Genomic DNA, 12,827 nt, shown 5'->3' with positions numbered 1-12,827 from the left:
CACATTTCCTTTGGAAGCAGCCTGCTTCTTGCAAGTTCACGGGACTTCATACGTGGTTTTCTGTATGTCCCACGGACATGTCTCCATCTCGCTCTGCTGCTTATTTTTCCTTGGCCCCATTTTTCTTATTTTAAATTCACTTAATTCTATTCTATTTTATTGTGCAAGTCTTCATCAGCCACTCTGAGTCTGCTTAGGAGCCAGGCATGGTAAAAGACAGAGAGGAAAAAAATGAAAAAATCTGAATTCAGTAATTTTCACACATTCACACCTTAGCTCCAAGTTATTAACATTCTCCTTGAGGCCGGTGCATGTCTGTGTGTTGGAAACAGCTTTAACTCATGCGCTGTCATGGGGTGGGAGAAAGGGAGTGAACAGCTGAGAGAGGAAATTCAGAGGCATGTGGCCATCTGCTGTTTTATTAAAGGAAATTAATCCCCCCCCCCCCTTCTTCAGCTTCTCTGCTCAGAAAGCAAACAGAAAAGCAAAAAACAGGGTTCTCTTTTACCAAGTGTGTTAGTTTGCCAGTGCTGCTATAACAAAGTACCTTCATGGGGTGGCTGAAAGCAGCAGAAATGTATTCTTGCGCATTTCTGGAGGCTAGAAGCCTGAAGTTGAGGTGCTGGCAGGGCAACCTCAAAGGAGACCCCTTTGCCTCTTGCAGCTCCTGGTGGTTTGCTGGCAACCCTGAGTGTTCCTCGGCTTGCAGCCGTAACCCTGCAGTCGCTGTTTCCATTGTTACCTGGCCATCTCCCCTGTGTCTGTCTCAATGCCCAGATTTCCCTCTTATAAGGACACCAGTCATATTGGATCAGAGCCCATCCCCATCTGGTTTGGCCTCATTTTACCCAATCACATCTTCAAAGACTCTTTTTCTGAGGAAGGTCATGTGCACAAACCGGAAGTTAGGACTTGAACATGGCCATTTGGAGGACCCAGATCAACCCATAACACCAAGCTTTGGGGATGATCTGAGTTCTTTTGGAATCCCTTTGGCCTTCAGCCCTTTCATTTCCCCTGCTTTGGGAATGTGTACCTCCCTTAGAGGGACCAGCCAGGGCTTAGAATCAGCTGCTGAGTTCTGGATCTGCTGTGTGACCTTCCATGCAAACTTAACCATTCTGGGTCTCTGTGTCCTCATCTGTGGAATGGAGAAAAAGAATGAGCCTTCTCAGGGATTAATTGAGATGATGTGTCAGGAAAATACAGTCCCAAGGGCTGAACAAGGGTCTTTAGGATTGACCACTGTCTTAGGTTCTTGGGTCCCCGATTTGTATCCTGTAGTATAGTTATCTGAGAACTGGCAGGCTTACTCTCTCCTCTGTAGCAAGAAGGATTTAGGGTAGATTCAAGGCCTCTGGGTTTGGGGATCCCCAAAATCACCCTTAGGGTCAGTGATTGACTGGAAGGACTCACAGAATTTAGCAAAACCATTGCATTCACCATTATGATTTATTACGGTGAAAGAATAGAGAGTAAAATCAGCAACTGAAAAAGACAAGGGGGCAGGATCCAGCAGAGACCAGGTGTGTGTGTGCCCAGGTATCCTCTCCTGGTAGAGTCGTGTAGACAGTGCCTCCCGTGTGACACATACAGCAACTCTGTGTGACAACATTCATGGATGAGTCATCCGGGCCTTGGTGTCCAGGGAGTTGGTTGGTCACAGAGGCAGAGCTGGCCTTCAGTCTCCAGCTCCTCCAGCGGTCAAGTTGGCCCTGCATGACCCAGAGCCGCACACACACCCCCCCACCATAAGTCACGTTGCTCGCTGAGACATGCAGGGTGGCCCGAGAGCCCAGGTAAGCAGTGACACCCTTAGTGGGCAGGACACTCCAAGGATTTAGAGGTGGGCAGGGGCCAAACCTTTCCTTAGAATGTGTAGGGTTGGAACCCCCCAGTTCTTCTGAGTTAATCGTTTGCTCCCCAGGGAAGTGGCAGCACCAGCTTCCCCAGAGATGGGGAGGGGGTGTCAGGAATGGGGGAGGGGTGGAGATGGACCGGTCCCTGCCCCTCACCGGCCACTTCGGCTCGTCACGCAGGCCGGCCGCACACCCGGAGCACAGTCACCACGGCAGTCAAGTTCCTCATCTCGGACCAGCCCCACCCCATCGACGCCCTCCTGAAGACCTATGTTGGTGAGCACCACCTCCCCCCACCAGCTCCAGCCACCTCCCCAGACCCCGAGCTTGGCTGATTTTTCATACACGTGAAACCAGAAGGAGGTGGAGACCCAAGGGGCCCCCTCACGCCCGCCCCCGTGATGGGCAGGGGGCCTGGCTCTCAAGTCGGGGGGCCTGGCTTCCAATCCCCCACCCGGCTGCCCAGTAGCCCGGTAAGCCCCCAGCATGCCGCGTCTGAGCCTCAGTTTCCTCATATGTAAAATGGGATTGAGAAACCCTTATCGGCATCTCCTAGGGTTGTTGTGGGGGCCCCCGTGGGTCACTGAGGGTGGAAGTGCGCTGGAAAACAGCCAACCTCACACACATGTTAGCTTCAGCCGTTCCCAGATCGGGGAGCTTCACGGAGCTGCTGCCTAGGGGCTGGGGAGAGCGGCTGCCCGGGTTGTCTTGTCTGTGGGAACTTCTGGCCTGGGAGGAGGCAGGGCCCTTTCTCTGAGATTCTGCAGGTCCGGGCTTCACTTAGAAGGCTGATGTCACCTGAGCTCACGGGCCTTTGCCTGGGCAGAAAGGGCAGCCTAGAGGGGTAGAGAGAGGTTTTGGGGTCAGCCAACCTCAGCTTCGAGACCTGGCCCTGCCTTCCCCTGCCTGGGTCAGCATGGACAGGTTCTCTTATCTCCATGCCTCACTTTCTCCACTGTAAAATGGGGGTGCTGACTGCCCCCTCCTGGAGGCTGTTCTCTAGGACCCAGGGGTCAGAGAACATGTCCAGAAGCTCCAGCATCGGGCAGCATCGCCTATTTCCTTAACCAGCGGTCAGACCCAGTGGCCCCCAGCCCACATTTCCTCCATCTGGACTGGCTGCCCATTGCCGGCATCCCCCTGGGCCTCCTCTTGAGTTTTTTGGTCTTGCTTTTGTGAGTTTGAGCCATAGTTGCTGAGCTCCTTCTGTGTGTCATGTTCCATGCTTGACCCTTTACCATACACGATTGTGGTTACCCCTTCTAGATGGTGGGAACCTGGGAGCTAGCCTGGCCCAGAGGCCACCAGCCCTGGGTTGGAATTCTGCTCTGCTGTGTGATTTTATGTCCTTCTAGGGCTTCCTATTGGGAGGCACATGGTGATGGTTTGCCCCATGGCTAGGAATGGTAAATTTGATCATTTGGTTAAGGTGGAATCTGCCTGGTTTCTGTACTCTGAAGTTCCTCTTTTTTCTTTGGAATGAAACAGTATTTTTTTGAGTCTATAAATATTCTGTTCCTCATCACAATTTTGGCCACTAGGCTTAGCATCCATTGATTCACAAAGTGATAGTTGCCAAATGGTGCTTTTCTAATTCCATCAGTCCTTCCATATTTATTAGTTTGCATCCTACACTACGGAATGCGATGTATGTATGCATTTATTTGGGTCATTGATTTACTTATATCATTATAGAGTCAGGGATTCCTATTTTAATCAATAGGCTGTAATCAATTATTGTCCTTATTTATTTTGATGCTCAAGATTATCTTAGATTTGGGCAGTGGGAGCCCTTCAGGCTGGTTCCTGTGTTCTGTTGACATGTTCCCATTATTCTTTGAGCAGATCCTTATGTTTTGGCACTATAAGATATGCCAGGTTTCCTTTCCTGCCCGAGCCCTGGAATCAGCCATTTCTCCAAGGAGTCCTATTTCCTTTTAATGAAGAATGGTATTTAGAATCCAGGATCTGGGCACGCTTTTGGTGTGTCATTGCTTCTAGGCTCCCTCAGGAGCCAGAAATAGGAAATTAGTTGGCTTCCTAGAGGTACCATAACAAGGCACTACAAACTGATGGCTTAAAACAGAAATGTACTCTTTCACAGCTCTGGACGCTGGAAGTCTGAAATCAAGGTGTTGGCAGGACCATGCTCCCTCTAAAGCCTGCAGGGGGGAGCCCTCCTTTCCCTGTTACAGATTTTGCTAGCAATCTCTGGCATCCCTTGGCTTGTAGCTGCATCACTCCAGTCTTCACAGGGCCTTTTCCCAGGGGTCTATCTTTGTGGTGTACAGATTTTCTTCTTCTTGTAAGGAGACCGATCATATTGGATTAGGGGCCCTCCTTATCTAGTTTCACCTCATCTTAACTAATAACATCTATCCATTATCATCATCTTTTATCACCATTACACCTTTATTTTTCTTTCTATCTATCTATCTGTCTGTCTGCCTATCTATCTATCTGTCCATCTATCTGTCTGGAAAGCTACAAATTCATAGCTGTGTCCTATTCTAGTTCAAACCCACAGGGTTAATTCTAGGTTTCTTCTTTTCCATATCTGTAACTCTCCTTTACAATGAGAAGCCCAGCTGTCATTATCTACCACATTTTTATTTGCTTAATTCTGGAATACACAGGAAGTAGTCTTGGAATTGCTAACCCAATATCTGAGAAAAGGAAATCAGTGTTTATTATCCCTTCTGTTTTCAGCTTGAGGGCATCTAGTCAGAATACTTTGTTCAGAAGTTATTTGGGTTAGTTGTGTTTCCCCTTCCTAACCTGGGCAGTTACTCATTTGAAATACAGTCAGGTTTTTTTTTCAGGGATGCTCACCCATCTTGATTTTACTTATTTTCTTGAGTGTACAAAACATGAACACAGTTGTAAAAGTCTAAACTGTACAGAAAAATACAGAGACAGGGCTGTGTGACTTTATGCAAGTTTCTTCACCTCTCTGAGCTCCAACAACCTCCTCTATAGTAATATTAATCTGAAGTCTGCATTGTCCTGGCACTTTGCCATGTGTTTTATGTACATCACCTCATTTTTAATCCTGAAAACAATCCTACTGTGTAGGTACTGTTATTCCCACCCTATCTCAGTTTGCCAGGGCTTCTAGGACAAACACCACACCCTTGTTGGCTTAAACACAAAGAATTTATTGTCTTGCAGTGTTGGAGGCTCCAAGTCCAAAATCAAGTTGTCGGCAGGCCATGCCTTCTCCAAAGTCTTACAGCATCCTGGGGCTGCTGGCTGGTGATTAGTCTCTGCCTCTGCCACATGGCCCTCTCTCTCTCTCTCTCTCTCTCTCTCCTCCTAGGGCTTCTATTCTTGGGGTTCACATTTCCTCCACCTGTAAGGACTCCAGACATCTGGGTTCAGACCCACCCCCATTCAGCCTGGCGTCATCTAAATGACATCTTCAAAGATCCCACCCGCAAATGAATCCACACCCACAGGCCCAGTTTTAGGACTTGAATATTTATTTGCAGGACACGTAATTCAGACAGTGCCATTTCACAGATGAAGACAATAAGGCTCGAAGAGATCCCATAGTTAGTATGGGAAAGCTTGGACTTGAGCCGGGTCCATGTTCTCCTGCCGACTTGGAAGGGTGGTTGTAAGCTGGTGCTCAGAAAGCATCCATTCCCATCGGCCCCGTCCAGCCGGCTCAGCCCAGCCCTTGCTCACTGGAGACGAGGGGCGGGCGGGGGCTGGACGCGCTCTGCTTTGGCCGGGCCGTCCCTCATGCCCCCTCCTGCTCTCCCGCCAGGAGAGTTCCTGGAGAGCCTGCAGGACCCGGACCTGAATGTGCGCCGGGCGACCCTGGCTTTCCTTAACTCAGCCGTGCACAACAAGCCCTCGCTCATCCGGGACCTGCTGGGGACCGTTCTGCCGCTCCTCTACCAGGAGACGAAGATACGCCGGGACCTGATCCGAGAGGCGAGAGGCGCGGAGTGGGGAGCGGCACAGAGGCGGGAGCCCAGCCTCAAGGCCCGCGCAGTGGGGAGCCGGGGCAGGGGCGGGGGTAGGGTGCTGGCCCTCGCGCCCAGTAAGGATTAAGTTAAAGTCCCCCGTACTGGGTGGCTACAAACAACAGACATGTATTGCCTCCTGGTTGGGGAGACTGGGAGTCTGAAATCAAGGTGTGCATCTGACGTCTGTGGGGTCCCTAGTGCTCTTTGGGTTGTGGCCTTGTTTTCTGCCTCCATCACATGGCCGTCTCTGTTTCTGGCTGTCTGGCTGTGCTCATATGTCTTCTCTATCTTATTATTATCCTTGTTATCCATTTTGAGTTAGAGCCCACCCTAATCCAGTTTGACCTCATCTTAACAAGGAGAATCTTCAAAGACCCGATTTAGGATCACATTCACAAAACCAAGGTTTAGGGCTTGAATGTCTCATTGTGGGGCACATGAATCAATCCATAAAAAGTCCTACAGATGCTTAGAATTGTTCCCAGTACACGGTCAGCACTCAGGTGATGGCTGTGTGATCACTTGGTATTCAGCATGTGTTCATTGAGCTCCTATCCTGTGCCCAAATGCTGGGACTCAGAGTTGGCTCAGGCCTCGTGTCTGCCACGAAGGAGCTTACGGGTTCCTGGAGAAGGGAGCTATCCACACTACTAATTCTCAGACACAGGGCACACTTTGTGAAGTGAGAATTCAAGGGGCAGAAATGAAAGGTGATTTAGCACCTAAATCATCCCGCTGTGTAATAAAAAGGTCCATACCATCTAGCATCACTAAGAAGGAAGAAATGACTGTTTAGAGGATTTGGGAAATTAGGGCCCAGCCTATCCCAGTTTGGCCTCAACTTAATAACATCTTCAAAGATTCTATTTCCAAATAGGATTGTATTGATGATAGTAGAGATTAGGCCTTGAGGGGGGCAGCTGAGCTGCACTTTGAGGGGTGAGGGGTTTAACCATTAAGAGCATGGCCTGGTGGTAAGAATCTTGGACTTTAGAGACAGAGAGACCTGGTCTTTTTCATTTGTTTGGGCAGGCACTAAGAATTGAACTCAGGTCTCTGGCGTGGCCCTCCCAAGACCTGGGTTTTTTAGTTCTGATTTTGCCTAGTGACTAGCTGTGTGTCCTCAGGCAAATTAATTAACCTCTCGGAGCCTTAGTTGCCTCATTTGTTAAATGGGGAATAATAACACCTTCTTCCTGGGGCCAGTGTGATGCTTAAGCAAGATATCATCTGTCAAGAGCCTGGCACATAATAACTATTTAGTAAAGCATAGCAGTTATTATGACCACTGCTGTTATTTGGAGGAAAGACATTGCAGGCTGAGCAAACGGGCTGGTCAAAGGCATGGTGACTTGAGAGGACCTGATTTGGGGACAGCACACAGTGCTGGCAGTGGAGGTGCAGGGTGCGTAAGGTAGGTGTTCTCACGCCCTGGGTGACGTCCCCCGTTGTGTCCTCCTTCCCTCCCGCAGGTAGAGATGGGGCCCTTTAAGCACACGGTGGACGATGGCCTCGATGTGCGGAAGGCGGCCTTTGAGTGCATGTACTCGCTGCTCGAGAGCTGCCTGGGCCAGCTGGACATCTGCGAGTTCCTGAATCACGTGGAGGATGGGCTGAAGGACCACTATGACATCCGGGTAGGGCCGAGCCCCCCCAGGACCCACGCCCATCCTGGGCCAGGGGGCAGCTGGGGGTACACAGGCCCCACTTGCAGCCCCAGACACCGGCATGAAAATAGCTGCACTGTTCTTTTCTGATAACAAAGGGACTCTAGTGCCAACACCTCCGGGGGGCAGTATACACTGGACAACCCTTTGGAGGATGATATGGCAGTAACTCTAAAACCTGAAAATTCTCAGACACATCCTGTAACTCAGCAGTTCCATTTCTATGAGCAGAGACTCTGGACTGGCCCGACTCTAATACATATTCAGAGTTTTATGTGCAAGATTGTTCTTCCTGACAAAGGAATGTCAATATTGCAGGGTGTTGAAAATAGGTGGTAATTCATATTTTAAAACTTCATGTGTGAGACTAAAGCAAAAAATGTTATTTGGTACAAGAAAAGCTGGCAGTGGCCCGAGTGTCCATCAATAGGGAACTGGCTCAATGACCCGGGCTTCTCCAGTCATAGAAAGCTGTGCTGCATTATAAAGAAGGGGCCCGTCTCTGTGCGCTGGTATGGAATGCTGGCCAAGACCCACTGCTGAGTGATAAAAGCAAGTTGCAAAGTTGCAGCACAGGCTGGCGGTGGTTTAGGCCCCCTTTTTTTTTGTCTTTCAATGACCTTATTAGGGTCTTATTTATTCATTCTAAATAAATAAAAGGGGGACAGTTGGAAAAGTATTTCAGTGAGGAAAACTTCAGATAGGTTAAAGCTAAACGTACGTAGGTATACATTGAAACTAATCTGAATATTTTCTGTCATTCAAAATCTAAAAAAGGGGCATGCCTGTTATACTGAATGGCAAGAAAAACCAGGATCCGGTAAAACATTTGTTTTAGACAAATCACAAAACTAATAATCTTAATTACTATCATCTAACCCAGTGGTTCTCAATCCTGACTACGCATCAGCACAATCTGTGAGGTTTATTAAATGCAGACTTCTACCCCAAATCTCAGACATACTCAGTCAGAGTCTACAAGGTTGGGGCCTAGCCATCCAGAGGTTTTAAAAAGCACCTCAAAAGATGCTGATTCTCAGCAAATGTGGTAGACTCTGTTTGTCCACCTTCTTTTGTTTTCTGTCAGAACCCTGACTGACAACAAAACAAAACTCTCCATTCTGCTCCTGTATGTCCTTCATCTGCCTCAGAGGAAGCGTTTACCCCTGACCTCAGGAGTTGACCCAACTGGTCTGAGCGTCATTCCACACTCTTTGACAGTGACTGACTCAGGGATGGACAGGTTAAAGCCACTTTAGACCCATGAGACTCAAGGATTTGTCTCATGCTGGAGGAGTCTGGAAAAGCTTTCTCATATTAAGAAGGCCCCTGGAATCCAGCTTGACTCTTCTGCTGCATGTAAATGAAGATGCACTTGTGAATGGAGACACATACAGCCCCAACTGCCAGTGGCAATCACCCCCTCACTCGAGGGTAGCAAGCTGTTTGGGCCCATTTTATTACCTGTAGGAGTGAGGCTGGGGCTGGAGAGGCAGCTGGGGAGACTGAGGTTTCCTTTCATCTCCTTCTATATCATGGCTGTATTTATGTATGCATAGATATGTTTATGTGTCTGTAGATAATAAGCTGGAATCACTTTAATAATGAAAAGCTAATTTAAAATAGTCCAAAATAATACGTGCTTATCTTAAAAGAAGACGATTTCATAAGCAAATAAATAAGTGACTGCTAATTGCCCCAAAACTTCCCTCCACCTAGAGAGAGAGAACCACTGTTACAAATCTCAGTATATTTCCTGAGATTATGTCCATAAACATTCACTAACTCAGTCAACCAAGAGTTATTGAGGAACAGTTGTATATCAGGGGCTGGGGACCCAGAATTAAATGAAATAGGCCGGGTGCCTGCTCTGCTCTCAAAGCCATTGAGATAAGTGCTGTATATATGTTTTACAGAAAAGAGATCACACCATCCATGCTGTTTTGTCCCCTGGCTTCTTTAATTTATATTTACTTTCTTTGTCATTCTGTGTCTTAGTTTGCCAGAGCTGCTGTAACAGATAACACAGACTGGCTGGCATAAACAACAGGAATCTATTGTCTTCATGGTTTGGGAGGCTAGAAGTCCAAAATCAAGGTGTTGGCAGGTCATGCTTTCTCTGATATGTGGAGTGTGTTTTCATGGTGGCTGGCCAGCAACCCAATCTCTGTCTCTGCCACTTGGCCATCTGTCCCTTCTGTCTCCCTCTGCCATGCACAAATTTCTGCTGCTTATAAGGTTTCCAGTTATATCAAATTGAAGCCCACTCTATTTCCATTTGGTTCCACCAAATATTTTGGAAGAAACCAATCCCCCTTTTGAAAAGTGCAGAAAGTGAGCTCTGGGGGCCTTCAAAGATCCTTTTTACACATGGGCTCACATCCCCAGGACTGGGGGTTAGGACTTGAATGTGTCTTTGTGGAGACCTATGTATAGTCCTCACCATCATACTTAACAACTGCAGGAATTCCCTTTTCCACTAAGCTCATGGTTACACATTTAGGTGGTTGTTGTTTTTTTTTTTTAATGCACTTTTATTGAGATATAGTCACATACCATACAATCCATCTAAAGGGTACAATCTACAATAAATCTTTTTGCACACATTCCCCCTCACAAACAACACTGTGCATCGTTGTGATGTGCATGTGCTGTCAGCGGGATAGTGACATGAGCATATTCTTTCTAAGGCATTTGGTGCACATTGTCATTTAGCTCTGAGGAAGGCTGTGCCCTCCCACTGGCCTTGCTGGAGAGCATCTGGGCCTGTCACTGACAACTCTGGACTCTTGAACTCTTGGGGCTTCTCCTTCCTGTCCTCCAGTCTTAATCTGTTTCTCCCTCCACTTTACTGTTTTTTTTTTTTTTTAAAAACCTTTGCTCTTTTGACTGCATCTGCCAACCTCCAAGAAAGAGAAAAGAAGATAAGCTTTCTGTCCTCTGAGATTCCAGCTCCAGGTTCTCAGTTTCTGCATGTTTAAAAGGGGGGATCAGTTTCTTCCAAAATATATTCCATGGACTTCTGTTTCCTTGAGGACTGATAGAAAATGCTGAGAGACACAAAGCTCACCAGGGGTCTCCAGGGCAGGACTCTCAGACTTTCCAGGAGAGGAAGGCAGGCATCATTGGGTAGCTCTCAATGGTGTTTGAGTGGCATCTTGAGGGGCTAGGGTTCACCAGGACACAGTTTGAGGACGTTCTGGGCTGACCTGCAGCTCTGGTTCGTACAGATTTTTCTCATGCTTGAGCAAGTTTTCCCAATCTAATTGCTTACTCTGACTGCACACCCCTCTTGCCCATCCTTCCAGGGAGCAGATGGTGGGGACTGGGCATCGACGCAGCCTTTGGAACCCCCGCTGTCTGGGCCCCTGTAGATGCTAGGAGGGTAGGTGTAGCATCTATTAAGCACCTACAGTTATCTCGAGTCTTCACATTTGTCCCCAGAGACTAAGTTTACTATTCGTACTTTACAGGGGAAAACACAGAAACACAGACAAGGGCCCTGCCTAACTCAGCAGCGCATGCTGGGTGGTGCCAGGGCCAAGAACCATTGTTTGTCATTCTGACACCCTGCTCTTAGCTGCCGCAGATCCTGGGAGGTGTCAGGGGCACGGCGGACAGCTGGTGGGGATGGGTCAGACAAGTGGATTCCAGACAATCACCCTTTAGGCTGTGTCAATATCATTTGTAAGGACTTTACCATTTTCAAAAGAGGTCACAAATTATCTGCAGGCTGATCCAGTCCTGCAGACATGTTTAGTTGACCCCCAGAGTGTTTTTTTTTTTTTTTTTTTTGAATCAGCTGCCAACATTTAAAAGTTGAGATTTTACATTAAAGCCAGGGTTTCTTTGGGGAAAAAATTCAAGACAATTCAGCTACCCTGGGCCACATTCCTGTTATAGCCACCATTTGCTGGAGCCAAGTAGCTGCTTTAGTGGGAGCATGGGCGCCCACTTCCTCCCCATCCCCACCGGGCCATCTTCACTTGGGACCGGACTTGCCTGGCCTCTGCGGGCATGCGAGCTTGGGAATGCCCCCTCCTTGGTCTACCAGGTCCCTGCCTTACCTTATCACATCCTCCTCAGCATTGTCAGGTGTAGCTGGCCAAGTAGGTGTGACCATACACACTGTATAAATAAAGAGGACACTGAGGACTGGAGAGGGACTCAGACAAGGCCCTAAGGGGATTTAGGGGGCCCCAACCTTTGGGCCCCGGGCCTGCCCCTTTAGCGTCTGGGTCATTTCACCAAGTACGCCCTCTCCTTCGTCCTGGGCAGATGCTGACCTTCATCATGCTCGCCCGGCTGGCTGCCCTGTGTCCTGCACCCGTCCTGCAGAGGGTGGATCGGCTCATCGAGCCACTCAGAGCCACATGCACTGCCAAGGTAAGCCCCTTGCCCAGCCCCAGAGTGCCTGCTGGGGTCTGCACACATCTCTCACAGTTATCACTGAGTCCCTACTGCAGTTGCAGGGGCTGTGGGAAGTGCCGACTTGAAACATTAATATCACCGTGCAAAGTACTCATTATTTTTCACATTGTAGATGTGAGGGAAGAGAGGCACCGAGGTTAAGTTATTGACAGTCTGTCTCTCTCTTTCATTCATTAAGCACTTCCTGGGTGCCAGGCCCTGGTGTCAGGTCTAGGGATACAACATTGAATAAGATTGGATCCCTGCTGTCAATTTGCTCACATATTGTTTGGGCCATGGGAGAGATTCTTAGAGAGATGAAAATGATATAGGGTGAAGCGCTGCTAGAGTGTCTCAGGGGTCCGGAGGAAGGACCTGGGGGGGACAGCCTCATGGAAAGCTGCAGGTCTGGGGACAGCCTGGAACACCCAGGCAGCACCTAAGATTACCTGTTGAATGAAAGCACTATAATTTGGGCTTTGGAGGAGTAGGTTTTAACCAAAAAGGGGGCAGAGTATTTTAGATACTTTGAGAAATACCCTTAGAGAAGTGGTTTTCAAGTAGCAAAACCTTTTCCTAAAAAAAGAAACCTAACATGAACAAAACAGATACAGTTGATTTAACATTTGCCTGGCATCAAGTCAATCAAAGAAAATGATGATTCTCAACTGTCTCAGCAGCCAAGTAGTTTTTAATTTTCCTTGGTATGGCATCAGGAAAACTCCCAGTTCAGAGCAAGGGGCAGGGGTCGCAGTGGCAGGGCCCTCCTGCACCAGGTCAAGGTGGGAATAGAAGCTTGCTCGGTGGTTCCCACCGAAGTCCCTCAGCCTGGCTGCAGGTGTTAAAGTCGGCATAGAAGACATTTAGGGTGGGCGTTATTGCTTTTGATGAATTTGAGAAGTAGGCTTTAAAAT

At 48.2% G+C, this 12,827-nt stretch overlaps 1 protein-coding gene across 2 annotated transcripts in view; it reads left to right on the top strand.

The window, feature by feature from the left end:
• The window catches only part of CAND2 (cullin associated and neddylation dissociated 2 (putative)), a 37,925-nt gene that overhangs the window by 22,671 nt on the left and 2,427 nt on the right, over positions 1-12,827 (top strand). The window contains exons 9-12 of one of the 2 annotated variants that reach the window (XM_077116489.1): positions 2,040-2,135; positions 5,704-5,801; positions 7,309-7,473; positions 11,782-11,889. In XM_077116489.1, coding sequence (XP_076972604.1) covers positions 2,040-2,135; positions 5,704-5,801; positions 7,309-7,473; positions 11,782-11,889 — 467 coding nt within the window. Of the gene's footprint in view, positions 1-2,039; positions 2,136-5,631; positions 5,802-7,308; positions 7,474-11,781; positions 11,890-12,827 lie in introns of both variants that reach the window. The other variant, XM_077116488.1, reaches the window with a different exon arrangement.

Source organism: Tamandua tetradactyla, chromosome 9 (assembly GCF_023851605.1).
Source record: "Tamandua tetradactyla isolate mTamTet1 chromosome 9, mTamTet1.pri, whole genome shotgun sequence".
Taxonomy (NCBI): domain Eukaryota; kingdom Metazoa; phylum Chordata; class Mammalia; order Pilosa; family Myrmecophagidae; genus Tamandua; species Tamandua tetradactyla.
This window is presented reverse-complemented; position numbering and strand designations above follow the sequence as displayed.